Below are 20,584 nucleotides of genomic sequence, written 5' to 3'. Positions count from 1 at the left end.
CCTATCTCTCGATCACCCGAAATCTGAGGACTGGGGAGCTCGCCTGAGTTCGGATGAGTCTTTGCGTACGTGGGCTAAGACTTGCAGACACAATTCCACATGTTATTTCTCGCAGAGTCGACCATGTCATTAGGTCAAAATTTTGACGTCGTCCTATGTGACGACATCATTAATAAATAAACCTTAATAAGTTTGATAATATTAAAAAAATTAAAACATAGTTTGTTTGCGATCCTATGTGACGGCATCTACCGAATTAATTTATACATTTCCAATCTCCAAGCACGCTAACAGAATTTCCCACACCCAAAAAACAACAACAAATGGCACAATTAACTAAAAGAAATAACTTTTTATCGAATTAATTATATCAACAACCCACTGCATAACCTTTAAATATCCCTTAATTTTATGAAATCTCAAGAGTCCTTATTCCCCATCAAATGACAAATTAACCCTAAAACACACTTAGAAAATAAAATATAACAATAATTATAATCCTTCAAACCAATATCAATGGACGGATCATGGCATTGTCTTCGTGATCCAATATCTGCAAATCAAACACGCACTTCTTAAATTTCATAAACAAAAAGATTAGACGGAAGTTATGCTATTAATTAATTTTAATACTATTTTTTGTTTTTAAACAAAAAAGAAGAGAGAGAGAGAGAGAGAAGCTGACGTGGCAATGATAAACGTATCCGGGCTCTGCTGTGGCATCGAAGGGATAGTTTTGATTGGTGTCGACGAGCTTGAAGGCGACGACGACGCTGGTCATGTAGCCCGGCTCGATCTTCACCACGTTCTTCCAGGTCCTCTCGTGCTCCGGCGGCGTCACCACCTTCCCCACGGCGTGCGCCGTCACGTTGCACTTGACGGCGTCGTTGGCCGCCGTCATGCAGCTCCGGAACGCTGCCAGGTTCAGCAGCTCTGTCGCTTGGATCGCCTGGAACATTCCCAGGTGGATGTGCAGCGGGTGGTTGTCGTTGGTCAAGTTGATGACCTGCCACAGCTCGGTAGTCCCCGACTTGGGCGTCTCCGTCGCCGGATCCTCCAGCCTCAGCCCGTTGATGTACAGGTGGGTCGGCGTCCCCGCCGCGCTCACATACTCGTACATCGTGATGTACCTCGTCTTCACCACGCTGCCCGTCGTGTTCGCCGCTGCGTACGTCACGCACGTGGGCGGCACCTTAGATTTGTCCTCCGACGGCGTCCGCCCCACCGGGAGTATGTCAAATTTCATCACCTTGCCGCTTAGCGCCCCGGCCGCAGGCGCCCCCGTCGGAAAGGGGTACGCCGCGTCGTTGACCAGCTCCGCCGAGGTGGTCGTGGCGTGCGAGAAGTCGATCACCACGTCGGCCATCTCCGCCGGCGCGAGCAGCACCGTCTGCGTCTTCACCGGCGCGGAGAGGTAGGAGGAGTCGGAGCCGACGACGTAGAAGGGGAGGCCGTTGGAGAGCGCGAGGCGGAAGTAGCGGGCATTGCTAGCGTTGAGGATGCGGAAGCGGTACTTGCGGCGTTGTACGGCGAGGAAGGGCCATGCTTTGCCGTTGACGGTGATGACCTCGCCGAAGTACTCCGGCTGCCACTGGGGGTGGATGGAGGGGTTGTTCCCCGTGGAGTTCATGTAGATGGAGCCGTCGATGTTGAAGCTCCGGTCGGCAATGACAAGGTGGAGGTCGTACTGGTCGCCGGCGGGGAGATCGAGGGGGTAGTCGATGTCTGGCTCCTCGATGATGTAGGCGCCGAGTAGGCCGGCGAGGAGGTTGACGCGGGTGAGGCCGAGGGCGTGGTCGTGGTACCACAGGTTGCCGGCCGGCTGCACGTTGGGGTACTTGTAGGTGCGCTGCGTCCACTTGGGGCCCACCTCCCGAAACCCGGCGGTGAACCAGGCGAAGGCGCTACCATCAGACTGAGGCGGGTGGACGCCGCCGTGCAGGTGGACCACGGTAGGGACGCCGCCCAACTTAGGAGAGGCAGTGGGGACGGTGAGGTCGAAGGGGAGGATGTGCTTGTCGGGCAAGTAGTTCTCCCACGTCACCGACAGCTGCACGCCGTGGCGGGCGATAATGGTGGGACCGGGAAATGTGGCGTTGCCGGAGCTGGTGCCGTAGACAAACACCGGCGTCGCCGGCAAATCCCGGTGGAATTTCTGCATTATTATATACAACACGAATCAAAATTGCCTTGTTTTCTGATAATTTCTCCGATTCTCGTAAAAAACAATAAAAACAACTAAATAAAAAGCAATCGATTCGAGAAATTTACCCAAGTTCTAAGGTACATGCCAATGGCGAGAGGAACAGGGGAAGGGAGAGATCCTCCTTCGACGGCGAAGCCATAGATTTTGGGCATCTGCGGCAGTGGGTCCACGTACATTTGCAGCGTCCTGGCAACTTTCTGAAGACCCTGCGACGTCGCCGGCGGCGTGGCCGCCGGGGCTTCAGCTCCGGCGAGTGTCACCAGTACTTGACAAAACAGAGGAAGAAGAAGAAGAAGAAGAGGCATTTGCATGCGCTTGCTGCTCATCGTTCCTATCAGCCAGCTGCAAAATTAACACAAAAAGAAAGAGAGAGAGATTAATCTACAATAATTAATATTGATGTCAAAATCTAAATTAATTTCTATAAATTAAATATCCTCGCACACCCTGAGAAAGACAGGCGTGTGGCGATCACAATTCACAAGTCCTCGGGTTGCTTCGTCCTTTAAAGGAAGAGGAACGACCTCCACCGGTTGCCAACTTTTCATTTCAGTCCGTCTTAGTTTTTTGTTTTTTAGCCGGCGACTAATCATCGATCCGATTTAATAAAAATTTTCAACAGTTTAACAGTATAAAATCACATGGATATACATAGTAATTTAATATTTAAAATATTTTAGTGTTAATTTAATATTTTTTAAAAGGAAAATATTTTTTTGACGATATGAATAAATAGGGATACTTTTAAATTTTTTCATAATATATATTTTAAAAATATTTTTAAATTTTGATGGATAAACTTTGATTTATTATTTTAGTTAATCTTCAATTTATCGAGTATAAGGATACAATTATGAGGCGGCCCCATTTTGTGTGGACTAATGTGAAAAATGATTAGTTTGATCATCGTTCAAAAAAATAAGTTTGAATATTGACCTTTAATTTTTGAAATCCCTCCTGCAATTTTCAAACTGATCACCATTTCGCCCCCTGTCGTATGTTATGCCAGGTCATTATTGTTCTGATAAATAAACAATGGTACTCGGTAAAAGTGATCTAAGAGAAAAATTTTAGAAATGTTTGGATAATATAAGAAACTTAGGGTTCTGAGTGACAAAATCCATTATTTTTTTTTAATTCCACAGGAGGAAAGAAAAATAGTTTCAACAAAGAAGGCAATAACTATGGGCATCCCTAGTTTTCAAAATGGCCGTTTTTAAATTTTTTTTATTATCTTCATTCAATTCTTTTATACATTTATATTTTTTACATTTTATCAACATGATTGATTAATTTTAAAAAATGTAAATTTATTTATTATTTGAGTTAATTTGACATTGTAAAATTATCTTATAAAAATATTCAAATGTATATATGTTTTAAAATTATAAAAGTTTTTTTTAAAAAAAAATCGAACATTTTTTATAAATCTGTTTATTTTGTTTTAGGAATGAGAATTTTTTAGATGAATCAGACTATTTTAAATTTGTCTTCCTTTTACTTTTTAGCAAAAATAAAAATAAAAATACAAAACACTGTCCCTTGTTTCTATTATGATAAAAATAATATTATATTTTTTAAAAAAATATTAGAAGGGCGTACTATATCCCAAAAATAATTTTATTTTGGTATTATTTATTCTAAAAAATAAAATTTATTAAATAATTATAGTAAAATCATTCTAATATTGATAAAAAAATATTTTAATCTAATCAAAACTGATTTAATATTGATAAAGTTATTATAATTAAAAAATAAGGTGTTATTTTGATGAGAATGAAAATATGGAGGCTCTTCTATCGTTTTGTATCTCTCATTTTTCCTAAATAATTAATTAAATCGTCACATTTATGAATTCTAACGAAGCTAATGACTTTATAAGTCAACTTTTGTCATTATTATATGTAATTTTTTATTTTAGCTTTAAAATTTATGGATTAAATTATAGTATTAAATTAAAAAAATTCAAAATAAAAAAAATTAACTTACTGTGTGTATATATACACACTCAAAATTTGTTAGTTTTAATTTTTTTTGTTTGATATTATAATTTAATCCTTAAATTCTAAATACAAAATCTAAATCCTTAAATTATAAATACAAAATCTAATTAGTATAGCTGAAAACTTAAAAAACAATAAAAAAATAAAAAATAAAAAAATTAAGATGGTTACGGAGTGTGTGCATAGCAAAACTATATGTATTATCTTGTGGACGTGCTACGAACTTTGAACAACATGTTTTAAAATTTTTATTTTATTTTATTTATTTTTTAAATTCTCAGTTATATCAATAATATTTTGATTTTAAAATTTAAGAGTTGAATTATAGTATTAAATAAAAAAAATTCAAATCAAAATTTTTTTCTAAGATCCACATGGGCACAAAGTAAGGTCCTATACGCACGACTTCGTGGATGATTGAGTGAACTTATGGTATTCGAAAGTGATGTGAGAGCTTGAATATGAGCCGGACGTCTCGACAAGTTAGGATATATCCTACACACTTTACGTTATACATCTCGTGCCAAAAAAAAAAAAAAAAAACCCGCATGCTAAAGAAACAAACAAAAAAAACAATAAAAGGAAACACGCTCAGGTATCATATAAATATATGATACCATGAGGATTTTACGCCACATATCCTACGATCATTTAAAGACAAAATCCTAAATAACATAATCGTAAATTAAAAAAAATGTCGAGCACAATGGTCCATAGTTTAACAAACTAATGTATATATATATTTTGGATTCTTACGCCGCAGACAAGTGCATTTGACATTTCTTTTTTGATTTTTTGTTGATTTTTTTTAGCTTACGAGTAGGCAATATAAGGTTTTGATTTTAGTATTCAAAGGTTGAGGTGTAAGGTCTTATATTATCATTTATCTTATATAAAAATAATAATATCCTAAGAATTTTACATAGCCCATCCTGTGAATATCTAATTTTTTTTTGGATTTAAATTTTTATTTTAATTTTGATACGGTGATAAAGAAGGACTCATTAAATACGGATCAAAAGATGGAGAGAACAGTTGATGTGAAAGTCAAAGTCAAGATGGTCAACACTAGAATATCAAAAGATTCACCTATATAATTGGCTGAACAGAGATCGACTATAATGTCCGATTGGCAAGAGACTTATCCAAGTTGACCCTCGTCCAACTCGGTGTAATAGGACAAGATCGTCAGATGCTCAGCGGGATCGGCATAAAACTAAAGTCACCGAAATATTTGCCTGAATAGGAAGAGACAAATTACTATACCCAATCATCACGAGAAAAATAGTCAAAGTCGATCGATCGAAGGTTACCATTTTCATAACCATCGATCTGACATAGGAGAAGAAGACGTTGATGCTCCGACGCTCAAAGTCCGTTACTGAAATATTATAATCTAACCTTCAAATAAAGACAAAATACTCAATGATACACTTGTAGTAAACAAAATTGAAAAATTGAAAAAAAAAAAAAAAAATGAAGACAAGTTGTGCAGATGAAGTCCATCGGGACGTTCGCAGTCTATATTGAATAGGTGTGATGATGGCTACGTGCCAACTTCATTCAATCATAAGTGCGCCTCAACTTTTGTCATTATCGATTTAGTCTTTAATGATTATTATTTTGATTAATTGGGGCTCGTGGTTGCCAAAGAATTATGTGACATTGCAGGTCAAAATCAAACAAGTAGATAACAACTAAAAGTCTTTGGAAAGATTCTTTTATTTCTCATAAGTTGTAAATACTATATAATATCTTATTAATATAAAATAATTCAAGTGCTCATGGTTTTTGGCATGGTTTTTAACATAAAATAATCTTTGTTGTGCTATTAACTTGATCACATTGAAATTTTATGTGCTAGTAACACCTAATCGATTGATTATGAATTAATTTATTTTCAAGTAGCAACGAAGAGAATTGATACCGTCAATATTCGGGCTGCTCCATGTCAACATGACGCGTCTATGTAGCCCCACCCCGAGCTAGCCTAGCTATCTTACTAAGTCGTCATTATCCGAATCACACTTGGGTGAATTGCCAAGCTGAGCTGAGCTATGTCACGCTGCAAAGCTAGTCTGAGTTGGTCCAAACGGCTCTGATTTAACGAGATAACCCGACTTGTTGATCTAGTCCGAGCTGCCAAGTTGTTGAGCTAGTCTAAGCTATCGAGTTACTGACTTGCCGAGTCGCCAAGCTGAGTCTCTTAGCTCGACCAAATTCTTTTAGTCGGTTAGATAGAGCACAGACCATGATCCCCACTTTTCCCTAATCTCTTCCCCATTTTCCTATTAGCTCCGTGGCACCTCACACTTATAAATCCGGGAAAAAGGATGACTCTTTTGGACTCACCCTCTCCTTTCTTATTTTTCAGATAAAATATTTAGAGTTCGAATTTTAATTATGATGTATTATAGAATTTTTTTTTTTTTTTAATGGATAATGGATCCAAGAACACTAGCTGTCAGGATAACTGGATGAGCCTTGATGTACATTTTTCTAATTTATTCAGATGATCGATGAAAATTTTTTAAAGAAATGAATTCATCATCCTCAAGATTAGTAATACTAAAGGCTTTGATACCCATTGCCAATTTTAAAAAAAAATCCTTAGCAAATTAAATGTGAAATGTTTGCTATATCCACCGATAAGTTTAACATTTCATAATGTTTATTGTACAAAATTAAAGGTGTAATCGAGCCGAACCGAACTCTTGAATGTTTGCTTGACTCGTTTATAATCGAGCCGAGCTCGAGCTTTATTTAACGAATATATTTATGTCTCACGAGTTTATTCAAGCTTTTATCGAGCCTAAACGAGCTTAATAAATATAAATCATAAATTTAAATATTCATTAAAAACTAAATTATATATTTACGGAAAATTATAATATTATTATTAAAATTTATAATTTTATTCTAATAAATAAATTTAATATATTTGTCTATATTTTTCATAAGTAGAGTGTAAAATCTATTAATTTAATATCAAAACTATTATTATTTTTATTTAAAAGTTATTTAATGAGCTTAACGAACGTGTTCACGAACTAACGAGCCGAATATTACGAAGCTTGAGCTTGGTTCGTTTATATTAACGAGCCTCATTAAACGAGCTCAAACGAGCTTTTATCGAATCGAACTTCGAATAGCTCGCGAGCGGTTTGGTTCATTTACATCCCTACACAAAATGGTCTAATTAACACAAATTAAAAGATTTTTAATTTAAAGATAAACGTGCTAGCCCCCTAACCCAACAACTGCCTAATGTTTGTTAAATCTATGAATAATTAATTGATTAATACTAGGTTGTTTAATTAATCAGGACCCACCCACCAAAATAGAAATATTAAATTTGGTTGATGATCACACCTCATTTTCAACAAAAGTAGGTCATTAGAAAAACAAAACAAATTAAGAGAATCCTTGCCGACAAATATTGACTAATATATTAATGTCGTTAATTACAGCACTAAAACAAACCAGAGAGACAAATTAATTATATTGGAAGCATTAGTGATTAGACTAACAAAAAGAAGTTTATCTAGAATTAATATATATATATATATATACACTTGGGCATAAATAGAAAAGGTACTATATATAAAATATTATTATATCAAAAAAACTCTACTAACTTGATAAAAATAACTCTAATTTAATTATTTAAAAAAAATAATTATAAGAACTATTAAATAGCTGTTATAACAAAATAGCAGTTATTTAAAAGTGCTTTTGATACATTTTATAAAAAAATTTAATCAAATTATAATAATTTTAAATATGATAGGATGTTTTTTAATTTTTTTTAAAAAAGACTATCGTTTTTATAATTAAAGGTGTCCTTTTAATTTTTATTTTTTAAAAAAATAAATTATTAATACTTATGGTGGAATTAGTTAATTGTTATTTGTTGGATGGTTAATTTTATATGTAGGGCACTAAGAAGAAACATTTTATTTAGGAATATTTTACAAAAATAATATTATATCAAATCTCGGTTGTTATAATAAGTTCACCGTTTCAATTGTTTTACTTTCAGATTTAATAACAATAATATAAGGTAATTAAGTTCCTTCAAATTTGAAGCCCTGGAAGACGGATGCCATGCTTAAACCCTGAGAGCAGATTCTCTGGTCCATAAATTACGGATCAGGGATGATCCATTACATGTAGACTTTTGATTTAGATAAACCCTACTTATTTAAAGATGAGATCCATCCAAATCAAAAGTCCTCATCAATGGACCATCTCTTGATCCGCAATTTGCAGATCAGAAAATCTCTACTGTTAAACCCTCCCATAATAGATCAGGATTTAGAATATGATAATAAATAATCTAAGATATATCATGAATTAAATTATAAATCAGCTTCTAATATAATTTTCAAATAGCATATAAACATTTCTAGCACTAAATTCGGAGGCTTACAATTTAACTCTTTACAAATTTGAGTTATTCATAAAAAATAAGGCAAAAAGCTTTTCAAATATGTTTGTAAAAAAAATTCTCGGATACAAATTAAATATTTGAATTCCCTCTTGTCTAAGGTTGTCATTTTGAGATCTCTCCCATTTTAATTTTGGATAAATCTCAATTTTACAATTTGGATATAGATCGGAACATACAATTCATTTGTCATAGCTAAAGCAATAAACGTATAGTTAAAGCGAGCGGTAAGAGCCATTAAAACACAAAAGTTTTAAATATAGTAAGTATTTAAGCATGGAGATTTGGAGTGATAATTTAGGTCCACATTAATTATGTGGGAAACAAATTATGACATTTGAATTAATATTTTTTTTATAACAATCTAGTGTCCAACACTTTAAAAAAAAAATTAAAAAAACCTGTTACCTTAATGACTCATCTAGTGCCGATCTCACGGATACTGAGAGAAATAAATACAAATACACAAGTGTTAAGCCATGGTGGGATAAGCCCCAAATCATCAGTTCTTGATAATCAAGTCCTGATCATTACGCCAAAGATATCATGCGTCCACCGTCTGCACTACGCCTAAGACTGTAAATAAGCTGAGCCGAGCCAAACTTTGGGGTGTTGAAGCTTGTTTGATAAGATAATCAAGCCAAGCCGAGCTTAAAATGAACAAAACTTTTGAAATGAGTGTTCAAATTTGACTTGATTTATTTTTTATAAGCTTGAACTTGTTTAAAACTTGATTTGAATTTGATTCATTTAGATATTATCAAACTCTCAATTCAAGCTTGATTCGAGCTTGGTTCGTTTAGATGTTATCAAGCTTTTAATTCAAGTTTGTTTACTTGTTTAAAATTTTTAACTGTTTGATTGATTTTTGAACTTGGTAATTTAAATATATTTACTTATTTTATTTTATTATTTATTTAACATATTAAAAAGAATTTTATTAATAAATATAATTCGTGAACATTATTCATGAATATTGTTCATGAACATTATTCATAAACGTTGTTCACGAACGTTAATGAACTGCACACATATATGTTCAAGCTTGTTTGTTTAACTAAATAAGTTGTTCAAACTTTTTTATTTAATTAATCTTATGTATATTGAACGAACATAAATAAACTCTTACTAAATTAAACATCAAACTGAATTGATACTCAGAATACAAAATTACTTCACTGGATAAGGGTCAATTCCCACAGAATTCATTCACCTGATAATTAAATACCCTCTCATCTATGAGGTCATTTAACACTGTAATGAGAGGCACTTGAAGCAAGTGAAATCAACTTGCTTCATTGAATAGGCTACATCCTCGAATGGAAAACATGTTTGATTTGTATAGCACATGCTAAGGGGTGAGCAAATCTCCATGAAATTGAAATAACCACTGAATCAATTTATTTCAAAAACTAAATTCGATTAATTTAGACCTTAATTATAAAATTGAAATTTTGATTAACCCGATTAAATCAAACAGACAATTTGATTGTTGATACACAAATACAACATAATACATTTAAAATTTGATTGTCCACGTAGCAAAGACTGATGATAAAAAAAAAAATTTAATTCAATAATTGACTAAACTAATCGATATTGTATCAATTTGATTTGTTCAATTTTAATAATAAAATTTAATCAGTATAATTTGTCAAAAAAAAAAAAAATCGATTTCAATTAGTTTGGCTCCATCTGATGCTTGGATTTTAACCGAATAATCTCAATTCTAAGCAACAATTTTCGGATGAAAGTTAATGTTTAATTTATATCATCCAAATATCTAACATGATCATTGTCAGATTTCCCACATTGGAATAACTTAAGCATTTAAGATGATGCTAAAGAAATGTCAATTTGCATGTCTATGGTTTAATCCCACAAACTTAATATCATCAAGATTTGATATAAACTATCTAACAGGGCATTTTAAAGAAAAAATATCAACTAAAACGGGTGCAATTTGATACATTACCCGTTTTATTTTGAGGGGCACTTGTTTCTTGTTCTTGACTGCTCGAGTTAACGAGCATAAAGTGGCACTGGATCAACTTTTCTTTGAATCCTATTAGAAAACAAATCGATAAAAATTAGATGAAAAAGGAACTAGATTACATCAACAAAGGTACCCAAGTAAAATGGCTAATGTGGTTACTAACCAGTTATCCTTTGCCCATTCACGTTCTTGAGTTTCTACAACATGCAAACTCAAGGCATGCCTTGATTTGGACGACTTGTTCTCGAAACTGGCACAAGAAAATCCCAAAGAAATCAAATAAAAGAAAAAAAAAAGTTACTATACTCCATCAAAATGATGGCTAACAGAGTTATTTACCTTTGATGGATAAGGTCGCCGTGTATAACAACTAAAGCGCCTTCTTTGACCTCTAATGGTACAAAATCTTTCTGATCATAGGATGGTGAAGGTTCATCAAAGTGTACTCCATTTTCATCTCTAATAAACCTCCTCTTCAGACCATCTACAGTTAACAAAGTAGAGTGAGTGATCGTAGGATTCAAAAGTTCCATGATGCTAGAGAGATCGTGAAAGAGTCCACAAAGAAGGATACTCTTGTGGGAGCCTGGAATGGCCCACAGACAACCATTGTTGATGGTTGCATCTTCTAGTGCCAGCCATAATCCTGTGCAAGAGGGAGGGTCTGTGTACAGGAATGAGTTGTCCTGGTGCGGAGTTACCTCTCCACCGATGCCCGGTTGCTATTGAGTTGGTAAACACCGAGTTATGTGGTTATTGACAAAAAAGTAGAGTATGATCGTGAGAAAACAAAGGCATCTGATTTTCATAGCCCTACTAATAGCCTATTAAAATCAGTTCAACAACATAAAACAGATTCAACTCATAAACTTGTAAAATTTTGAGCTGTGCACTGGTTTCCTTGAAGAGTGTCAAACATGATAATTTTCTTAGTTCGTTGTGTTAGTTTCTCATTCATGTCTTGAGACTGATCTACCAGTGGTAGTCATATGATTCCATCAAAACTTTTTACTTCAGCTAATGCAGCCTAACTAAATAAAGGAAACAAACATCCTAAAATAAATATTATTTGATCACAACTTTCTGTCATGCAAACACATTCCAATTTGCAACATTTGTGACTCAAAAACTGAAGTATTGAACTTTGTTTCCTCTTTACTTTCAGTGAGCTAAAAATTGATGGATATCATTGTTCTCAACTAAACTTGTTGTTGACAGGAATTTGAACTTGAGTGACACTAAGTTTTTTTTTTTGAAAGGGTTTCACAAGGTTGTAAACCGTTTCGACCATGTCTTTAGGCTTACTCCTTTCTTATATCCAATGATGTTGCAAGGATTCATTATAATAGCAACTTGGCTTGACAAGCACTCTTGATCAATATGAGTAAACAAAGAAAAATAAGAATGAAGAGATTATCAATGATGATGCACTACAAAAGCTAAAGAAGATAACAATTGAAAAACCTGTATATTTTTAAACTTACTTTTTGATCATGATATGGAAAAGACTAAGAACCCAAACTAAGTGAAATTAAAAGCATAATATGCATGGTGCATAGCAACTTACCTTAAAGATATACATGGATTGTATAACCACGGGTTTCTTGTAATCCAATGAAAAAAGCATGCCCAACAACTTGTCTGAGGTTGAGAACTTTTTGAAAACGGGATCTAGTTCATGTAGGGCTGTATAGGACCACGGAAATAGCTTTAAAAATTACTATAAGATCCATCAATGTTTTTTTGCTCAAATATCAATATACAATCAACATATTTTGTCTAAAATACAAACCATGACCAACTTTATTAATGGAGAGCTCCTTTGGCTGTTTCAAACATCCATCATCTCCAAATGCTTTCTCTGCAAATACCATAAGAAAAAGTTTATCAGGATAACAAACAGAAAATAAGAGATGCAGGTGTTGTTCTTCAAACTGATGGATGAAATCGATGGCCTGGATATGACAGAAAGTGGAGGAAGAACCAACAAATCACATTAACAAAAAACCAGGAGTTTGTATCCAACAAATAATAAACTACTGTGCACTTTTTTTCCTGGTAAAACCAGGCATCATGCACAAACACCTTATATACACATACAAAATTACTATCCATTTTAACGAACAAAGCTTCATATGTCCGAAACTCAAGTGCATAGCCGGCTAGCCCCACATGGTGAGTTGTGAACTAATAAGATAGGTTTATAAGCTTAGGTGAGTGAGCTATTATTAACTTTCACTAAAGTATTTTAAGACAATGATTATGTTTAACAAGCTAATGGATTAGTTCTCTCAAAGAGTGAATTGCCGCAATTAATATTAAAATATACTTAGTAGGTTTAGGCATGGTATGGTAGCAATTGATTATGCCTTTCTCTCATCTAAACTGATCAAGTCAAGACAAATATTCCAAAACATGACACACAAGAAAAGAGAATGTCTCAGGTATATGAGAAATTGTAAGACAAGATAAACAATTAAATTTGTTTTCACCCAAATGTGAATTCTTGAGGGTTCCTATAGTAATATTTTAAGTGCTACTCTAATAAGTGCAGCCTTGAAATCCTCAGAGAAACAAGGTAATCTCACTTTCAAAGACGGGAAAGTAATGGCATAGCACCTCTGCAATCCACAACAGTGACCACGCTTACATGATCCTCATCCCTTTCATTTAAACTAGGAAACTTACTAGTTCCGAGAAGGTCAGAAAGAGATAACCAAGCAGTACCAAGGACTGAAAATAATATACGAAGGAGATTTTTTTATGATAAATAAGCCATCTGTAAAAAAGAGGGAAAGTTAAAAAAACAAACCTTCGAAAAAGAAGGAGATCTTCTCTGCGCTCTCAAAGAAGTAAGCATCCGTATGTTGCTGCTAAATTAACAAAAGAGGAAAAAAATCAACAAAACAAACCCTTTTTTTTCTGCTCCTTTCATGCTTCGCCTACGACTGTAAAAAACATGACTTCAACTCGGTGGCGTTCTAGTACCTGGTTCGTCGTCGAGAAAATGGACGAGTAGGAGCCGTCAAACCCGTTCAACAACTCCTCCATCCGGTCTCTCATCTCCTTGATCTCTTCGGAGCCCGAGAACGATTCGACGACCAAATAACCTGCAAGATACATCACTCCTAAGGACACCTTACCTTTCGACGATTTGGAACCCAAAAAAACAGAGTTTTTTCAGGATTCAGAAGTCGATACCATTGACATTAAAGAAGTCGAGCTGCTCTGCGGTCAGATTGCCGGCGATTCCCATACCGATCGTTCGCTTCCCTTCCACCGCCCTGGGATAGTTGCCCTTCCGTCTCTTCTTAAGCAAGAGGGGAGTCGTCGCGAGCTATAGCCTATAGGTCTCGAACGGGCCTAATCCTGCCATATGGGCCCGGTCGATGTTTGAAATATGACAAATTAGAGAGCTTATTGTGAAAAAATTACAATGTTTTATTTCTATTCAATTTATTTGTATATAAACGGAAAGACATTAAAACTTTAGAACGTGGAAACCACCATTTTATTGTTGATATTTCTAGAGTTGAATAAAAAAATATGAAAAAAAAGGCTTTCACGCGGAATTAAATTAAGTGAAGGATTGAAAATAAATCAAAATTCCTGCATGAAATGTGAGTTCTATTTTTAATTTAATTTAATTTATTTTTAAAAAAAAAAACTTTCTGACCAACACGTCTTATGGAATCAAATAAAATAGACGGCCCTGATTCGATTACGCAACTGATACAGCCGTCAATTCGCTGCCAAGCGCGTCGAACATGGCTTCAATCCTCTTTTGTTAATCCGACAAAGAAACGATTTTTAGGCATTAAAAAATTGCGCTTTAGGATTCCTCGCGCTCTTGGCGCCAGCTAGCTTTGGGAGTAGTCGAAGGCAACGGGATTTATAGAGTCCAATGCGGCGGGGAAGCGAGCTTTCGCTCTCCGACGGCTGGGAGAATGGCTTGGGGGAAGGCGGAAGGGGCCGTCGCGATTTGGGTCGTTTTGGTTTGCATCTGGACTTGCGATCCGAATCCGAGCTTCGCTTTTGGCGCTACCGATCCCAACGACGGTGAGTGAATTGATAGTCTCGTTGAGTGTTTGATGTGTGCTTTTCTGATTTGGTGTTTTGGTTGATAAGTGCCAAGTTCACATGTTTGCAAAAGGTTGATTTTTTTTTTTTTTTCCTTCTGCAAATTATGATGCTGATCGATTAGTTTGCTTCATTTAGTCGCCGAAAGAGAGTTTTTTTAAGGCTTCCTATTCCTCTTGTGACTCTTGTTTAGCAGATTTATTATTCTAGGTATTCATCCAATAAGCAGAAAACAGGAAAAGAAATGTTTTAACTTTCTGCAGTTATCCCACAAGAACTGCGTGGTCTGAGTTTTACCTAATACGCCTGGTGAAATTGTTGCTTTATCCAATTCAACTTGATTCTTGTACTCAGTTTTCATGCTCCCTGTGCAGCTTCTGCTCTCTATGTGCTGTTCAGAAGTTTGAATTCAGCACCACAGCTATCAGGCTGGAAGCAAAGTGGCGATCCATGCGGGGAATCATGGCTGGGAATTACATGCTCTGGCTCATCAGTGACAGCTGTGTGAGAGTGATAACTTGTGATTTCAATCTTAGTATGTTTTGCTTGTTTCTTATCTGATTGATGCACTCTTTCCTTCTGTGCTAGCAGAAAATTGTCAAGTTTGGGTCTATCTGGAACACTGGGCTATAATATGAACCAAATGGCTTCACTGGAGGAGCTGTAAGTTAGCAAAGTTTTTAGAGATTCCTCTTGGAATTCAATATTCTCACAATGCTAGTTTGTTACAGGGATATGAACCAAAATAATCTAGGAAATGGTAATTTGATACCTTATAACCTCCCGCCAAACCTTCTTAGATTGTGAGTTGTTTGAATATGCTTCCAACTATCATTTAGTTTTGTAGGTGCCCATCTAATGGTAATCCTGTCTGCAGAGATCTTAGCAATAATCAATTTGGTGGAAGCATACCCTATTCAGTTTCTCATATGGCCAAATTGGAGCTTCTGTGAGCAGCCTTCTTCTCTAGTTCAATTTATCATGTGATATTGTCATTAATGTAAAATAAGGCAATGCATCAATGGTCGCAGAAATCTTGCTCACAACCAACTCAGTGGGCGTCTGGATGATATTTTTCAAGGCCTCTCCAAACTCACAACAATGTGAGTGTAGACAAGATTTTCATTCGAGAAGAAGCTTACTTCTTACTATCAACTATCTTTATATTCTGTGTGATGCAATATCATTTACCTCTTGTATCTTCTCAAAATAAGTTTCTTATTCATAATTATGGTTTTACCTTCAATACTGTCAAACCTACATGTCCATGAATACTTTCTACTCTATCATACTCCACTCTCTGATAAAGGGGCCTTTTTACTGCAGGGACCTGTCTTACAATTCTCTTAATGGCACCCTTCCACAAAGCTTCAGGAGCCTGACAAGTTTGACAAACTTGTAAGAGGAATAATGAATGTTCCAAGCATTAACATAATATCTTATCATTTGGCCTTTTTTTTTAATCTTTCTCCTAAAACAAATTGCATGAAGAATGTTATGCTTACTATTTCTTCATCCACTTTCAGATATTTGGAGAACAATCAATTCACTGGTACTATAAATGTCCTTGCCAATCTTACCCTTCAGAGTTTGTAAGTAATAAATAAAGTTGCCAGTTTATATCAAAATTAGAATTAGTTTGGATTACAAGAAAGATTTGATTTTCGTAACCCTTCTTTAGGAATGTTGCAAATAACCACTTCAATGGATCCATTCCTAACCGGTTAAAGGGGATTAATAACCTTCAGTGAGTACTAAAAGAACTTGCATGCTATCATACGATTTAATTGAGGATAAATTGAATGGCTCATTTGTGGATCCTATTCTGTAGGACTGATAATAATGACTGGAGCTCTGGGACAGATAGTTCATCTCAACCAAATCAATCTCCATCTGCTCAAAACTCCAATACTGGCCATGGTAGCGGTGTAGGTGTAGAGGGAATAGCAGGAAGTGTTGCAGGTGTCTTCTTCATTGGTGGATTAATTGCATTGTTTATAATTTGGAGAAAGAGAAGAAAAAATTCGATTGAAGAAAATCTTGGTCAAGACCGGCTATATGCTCATCTAGATTCAGATAGAGTTAAAGGTACTCCACATTTGTTGGTATAACAAGCGTCTGATTTCTGAAAAATCTGGTCTATTACTACATTAGGATTCTTGTTGCAGTTCAGACATTTAATTGGGTTGTAGTATGCTTTAGTTTATGTTGCAGAGAAGGAGATGAATAGAACATCCTCAATATTTGACATAGAAAAGTTGCCATCACTTCCTCCACCAAGTCTTAAACCTCATCACTATGAATCATTTGATGAAGATGATTGCTCAAGCAAACTTATCACAAAGAAGGTGGACGTAACAAGTATCAAATCAACTATTTATTCTGTGGCTGACTTGCAAATAGCTACAGATAGCTTCAGCGAAGACAATCTTATTGGCGAAGGCACCTTTGGTCGTGTTTTCAAGGCAGAGTTTGATGATGGAAAGGTATTAATATGACCAAAAATAAAGCTTCTTATTTATTCCGGACACATGTTTGATAGTGGCAAAATTTAGAATCATCCATCTTGTTTGCACTGGAAAGCTGATTCATCTAATCGTTTTCCATGGATTTTGGTAACACTATTTAAAGAGTTTTAATGGCACAACTAGTTTGCCCAACTGATTGAATATCATGTATGACTTTTGGATTATATTCTACATTTTTGTTTAGATTTTGGCTGTGAAGAAACTAAATCCAAAGTCCCTGCCGAGCAAATCAACTGGCGACTTCATTGATCTAGTCACAAATATTTCTCTTTTGCGCCATACAAATTTGACAGAGCTGGTAGGTTACTGTTCTGAGTATGGACAGAGAATGTTGGTGTATGATTTTCACAAGAATGGTTCGCTGTATGAACTCCTCCATCTCTCAGACGAACCACTGTCATGGAATGCTCGGATCAAAATTGCACTCGGTGCTGCTCGGGCTTTAGAGTAAGTGGGATGGTATCCTCTTTAGCAGATATTTGATTATTGTAGCCTAAAGATTGTCCTCTGTTCTGTCTAAAACTTCAATTATCTCTCTTTTCTTCTCTCTCCTTGTCTCAAAGTTGTATCTTTAAATTTGACTCCAGGTATCTGCATGAGGTTTGCTCGCCCTCTGTTCTCCACAAAAATTTCAAGTCATCTAACATTCTGTTGGACACAGAATTCAATCCACATCTTTCAGATTGTGGATTTGAAAATCTTATTCCCAATACAGAGATTCAGGTAATGCATGAGATGAAACGTTTATTGATTGTAAACAATATTGTTCCATTAGTCGAAACTTCCCTTTTCAGATTCAAATTTCAAGATTAATGTGGTAGATCTTGTTAGAGATAAGTGTTGGATGATATTTTAATACAATCACATGTGCACAGGCAGGTGAACAGGACATGGGCCTCGATGCACCTGAGAGCTCCATGTCTGGTCAGTACACTTTAAAGAGTGATGTTTATCGCTTTGGAGTCGTCATGTTGGAGCTCATGACAGGGAGGAAGCCATTTGACAGGTATACTCGGTTTTATTTTTTGGAAAAAGTTCACCAATTAAATCATGAAATGCATCATAGATTCTAGGTAAATGAATCTGTTGCATGTTCACAATTGTTTTGCCAACTTGTGTCAGCACAAGACCGCGATCTGAGCAGTACTTGGTTAGATGGGCAACTCCTCAACTACATGACATAGAGGCATTGGATATGATGGTCGATCCAGTTCTCAAGGGGTCATACTCTCCGAAATCACTATCTCGATTCGCTGATGTAATTGCTCTTTGTGTTCAGGTAAACATGCATCATGTAGTAATTCAAACATGTAGGACTTTCTGAAACTAAAAACCATAAACTCACACCAATTGTCATACCTTTTTGGGCAGCCTGAGCCAGAATTTAGACCACCGATGTCGGAGGTTGTGCAAGCTTTGGTTCGTCTAGTCCAAAGGGCGAATTTGAGCATAAAAATGGGCAGGGAAGATGGCGTAGGAACTAGCAGGAGAGCCGATGACTTTGAATGATTATTTGAGGTAATCGTGCAGCGAAGTTGAAACACACACCGTCTTCCTAATGCTGGAACATACCGTCTTTTTCTACCCTGTGGCTCAAATGCCTATCATTTCTCAAACACATCATATTGCCTGACTTCAGATAATTTTTCTGTGTGATTAATAGGTTAACAAATGGTCAGTGATTAGTAGATTGTTGTTCGCCATCGAAGAGTTTGACGGTATCGTGTATCAAATAAATAAAAATGGCCTTGGATGCGGCTGAAGCAGACCTGTGTGATTTATATTGAGAATAAATGTTTTGAATAGACAGAGTTCCTCTATTCAAAAGGCAGAGTTCCTCTATTCAATCTTTTTCTTTCATTTTTTTTTTGTTGAATATCTCATTAGCATACATCTTAGCCATTAATGAGTTTTAGACAGAGTTAGTAGTGGTTCCGCTTATGAGGTCGATAGAGCTTAATATGAAAAGGCACTAAGACGAACTATAAGTCTATAATCACTGAACAAGGCACCAAAATGTCCAATGATGGGGCATCAATATAAACAAAAAGGTCCTATCTTTTTAACTTAGCACTCGATCTAGCATTGATTTACACTTCTGAAAGAAACCACAGAGAACGATCGCCTAACGCTTGCCCTTCCTCCCATAGCCTCGAGGCCCTCGACCGCCTCTTCTCCCACCTCCCCTGGAACGGCTTCCATTTCTGTCGCCGGACAAGTTGTTTGATGCTGAGTTCACTTTCATATGGTCAGGCAAAGGCAGTATGTTGTCGACGCATTTGCGGAAGCTAAAATCATCAGCACTGCCATCGACTCGAACAATGAAGAAGCATCGATTCTTCCACGTTGGGTGGTAGCGCACCTGGAATGCTTCGATGCCTTTCCCGATCTTCTTTGCAGGTTCGGGGTGGCCTTTCTCCAGCAAGCTCAGCATTACCAGGTGCTCGTACTGCAACCAGAGACAGAGAAAAAGGCAGTATCGTGAGTTAACAACCACATTGTCGCCATAAAACAGGAAAAGGATTACAAAACCCTAAAAATCCAAAAGGAGAAATCTTTGCCGAAGGTTGACAAAACTCACCTTGTTGAGATTCAGATTGGGTGGCCACGATCGGAGAAGCTTCAAAAAGTACTCGAACATGTCCGTCGACGATCGGAACGCCTTCGGCCCGATCCTTGCTCCTGCCCTCGTTTCGATCTGGTCCGATCCGCCTCCTCCCGCCTCCAGATTTCCTCCGACTTCTTCCTCTTGCTTGGCTCCATCGGGCTTCTCGCCGGCTTCCGAGCATTTCTCCAACTTGTATCTCTTCGAATCAGGGCCTTCCTCGTCTCGGTCTTCTCTTCCCTGTTTCGGCGCGTCGCAGACGCACTGGCGCTTCACCTTTTTTGCGGCGCGTTCGTCTCCGACGAGCATCTGGGGGTGGTTCTCCGTTAGCTCTTCCGCCATGTTCGAAAGGAGAAAAAAGGGGTATGGTTGGCAATGGAACCCTGATCGTGACTATTATAGTTACCGAGGCCGGGTCGAACGTGAGGACGTGGCGGTGAAGGCGAAGACGGACTTGGATTGGGCCTAAGCCCATGGAATGAAAGCCCACATAGATATTTGTTTTTATTTATATAAGATTTTTTATTCTACTGGAAAAAAAATATTTTGCAGTACGTCTTAATTAAGAATTGAATCATCATGAAGACTTAGTTAATCTATCAAACACCTTGATGATGATCATTACCAAGGGAAAAGATAATCCTTATTTAGAATATCATAAGGCATGAGGGATTAGATTCCCTCTAATAACACCATAATACACATTTGAATCCTCA

General features: G+C 36.4%; 4 protein-coding genes across 6 annotated transcripts; 1 reads left to right on the top strand and 3 right to left on the bottom strand.

The window, feature by feature from the left end:
* Positions 1-332: 332 nt before the first annotated feature.
* Positions 333-2,675, bottom strand: LOC121984020 (multicopper oxidase LPR1 homolog 4-like). Its single transcript, XM_042536776.1, has 4 exons — positions 2,653-2,675; positions 2,272-2,548; positions 686-2,155; positions 333-553 (listed from the first exon to the last, which is right to left on the bottom strand). The coding sequence occupies exons 2-4, from the start codon at positions 2,530-2,532 to the stop codon at positions 503-505; spliced, it is 1,782 nt and encodes a 593-aa protein (XP_042392710.1). The 5' UTR covers positions 2,533-2,548; positions 2,653-2,675; the 3' UTR covers positions 333-502.
* A 7,787-nt stretch (positions 2,676-10,462) lies between these two features.
* Positions 10,463-14,015, bottom strand: LOC121983998 (phytanoyl-CoA dioxygenase-like). 2 transcript variants are annotated; one of them, XM_042536746.1, is made up of 9 exons: positions 13,857-14,015; positions 13,644-13,765; positions 13,468-13,528; positions 12,448-12,516; positions 12,223-12,341; positions 11,230-11,377; positions 10,995-11,139; positions 10,819-10,905; positions 10,463-10,724 (listed from the first exon to the last, which is right to left on the bottom strand). In XM_042536746.1, the coding sequence occupies exons 1-9, from the start codon at positions 13,909-13,911 to the stop codon at positions 10,682-10,684; spliced, it is 849 nt and encodes a 282-aa protein (XP_042392680.1). In that variant the 5' UTR covers positions 13,912-14,015; the 3' UTR covers positions 10,463-10,681. The 2 variants fall into 2 exon arrangements, with proteins under 2 accessions (XP_042392680.1, XP_042392687.1); XM_042536753.1 differs by having other exon boundaries at positions 13,468-13,525.
* A 462-nt stretch (positions 14,016-14,477) lies between these two features.
* Positions 14,478-19,110, top strand: LOC121983985 (protein STRUBBELIG-RECEPTOR FAMILY 7-like). 2 transcript variants are annotated; one of them, XM_042536733.1, is made up of 17 exons: positions 14,478-14,714; positions 15,110-15,239; positions 15,327-15,398; positions 15,467-15,538; positions 15,613-15,684; positions 15,767-15,838; positions 16,062-16,133; positions 16,262-16,327; positions 16,417-16,482; positions 16,567-16,823; positions 16,938-17,221; positions 17,448-17,710; positions 17,851-17,986; positions 18,139-18,269; positions 18,386-18,542; positions 18,635-18,781; positions 18,927-19,110. In XM_042536733.1, exons 1-16 carry the CDS (start codon positions 14,603-14,605, stop codon positions 18,770-18,772), a joined length of 2,100 nt encoding a protein of 699 aa, XP_042392667.1. In that variant the 5' UTR covers positions 14,478-14,602; the 3' UTR covers positions 18,773-18,781; positions 18,927-19,110. The 2 variants fall into 2 exon arrangements, with proteins under 2 accessions (XP_042392667.1, XP_042392659.1); XM_042536725.1 differs by having other exon boundaries at positions 18,635-19,110.
* A 159-nt stretch (positions 19,111-19,269) lies between these two features.
* LOC121984010 (protein EMBRYO DEFECTIVE 514-like) lies at positions 19,270-20,233 on the bottom strand. The gene is made up of 2 exons (XM_042536765.1): positions 19,845-20,233; positions 19,270-19,712 (listed from the first exon to the last, which is right to left on the bottom strand). Exons 1-2 carry the CDS (start codon positions 20,208-20,210, stop codon positions 19,389-19,391), a joined length of 690 nt encoding a protein of 229 aa, XP_042392699.1. The 5' UTR covers positions 20,211-20,233; the 3' UTR covers positions 19,270-19,388.
* Positions 20,234-20,584: the final 351 nt, after the last annotated feature.

Source organism: Zingiber officinale, chromosome 1B (genome assembly GCF_018446385.1).
Source record: "Zingiber officinale cultivar Zhangliang chromosome 1B, Zo_v1.1, whole genome shotgun sequence".
Classification (NCBI taxonomy): domain Eukaryota; kingdom Viridiplantae; phylum Streptophyta; class Magnoliopsida; order Zingiberales; family Zingiberaceae; genus Zingiber; species Zingiber officinale.
This window is presented reverse-complemented; position numbering and strand designations above follow the sequence as displayed.

Excerpts from the sequence above, each read along its gene's own strand:
- LOC121984020 (XM_042536776.1), bottom strand. The coding sequence starts at position 2,532 with ATGAGCAGCAAGCGCATGCAAATGCCTCTTCTTCTTCTTCTTCTTCCT. Across the intron at positions 2,156-2,271 it reads GCATGTACCTTAGAACTTGG|AAATTCCACCGGGATTTGCC; the intron begins GTAAATTTCTCG and ends ATAATAATGCAG. Across the intron at positions 554-685 it reads GATACGTTTATCATTGCCAC|ATATTGGATCACGAAGACAA; the intron begins GTCAGCTTCTCT and ends TTTGATTTGCAG.
- LOC121983998 (XM_042536746.1), bottom strand. The coding sequence starts at position 13,911 with ATGGGAATCGCCGGCAATCTGACCGCAGAGCAGCTCGACTTCTTTAAT. Across the intron at positions 11,140-11,229 it reads CATTCCAGGCTCCCACAAGA|ATGGTCTGAAGAGGAGGTTT; the intron begins GTATCCTTCTTT and ends TGTTAACTGTAG. Across the intron at positions 10,725-10,818 it reads GAATGGGCAAAGGATAACTG|GATTCAAAGAAAAGTTGATC; the intron begins GTTAGTAACCAC and ends GTTTTCTAATAG.
- LOC121983985 (XM_042536733.1), top strand. The coding sequence starts at position 14,603 with ATGGCTTGGGGGAAGGCGGAAGGGGCCGTCGCGATTTGGGTCGTTTTG. Across the intron at positions 17,711-17,850 it reads GGTGCTGCTCGGGCTTTAGA|GTATCTGCATGAGGTTTGCT; the intron begins GTAAGTGGGATG and ends ATTTGACTCCAG. Across the intron at positions 18,543-18,634 it reads TAATTGCTCTTTGTGTTCAG|CCTGAGCCAGAATTTAGACC; the intron begins GTAAACATGCAT and ends CTTTTTGGGCAG.
- LOC121984010 (XM_042536765.1), bottom strand. The coding sequence starts at position 20,210 with ATGGCGGAAGAGCTAACGGAGAACCACCCCCAGATGCTCGTCGGAGAC. Across the intron at positions 19,713-19,844 it reads CCAATCTGAATCTCAACAAG|TACGAGCACCTGGTAATGCT; the intron begins GTGAGTTTTGTC and ends CTCTGGTTGCAG.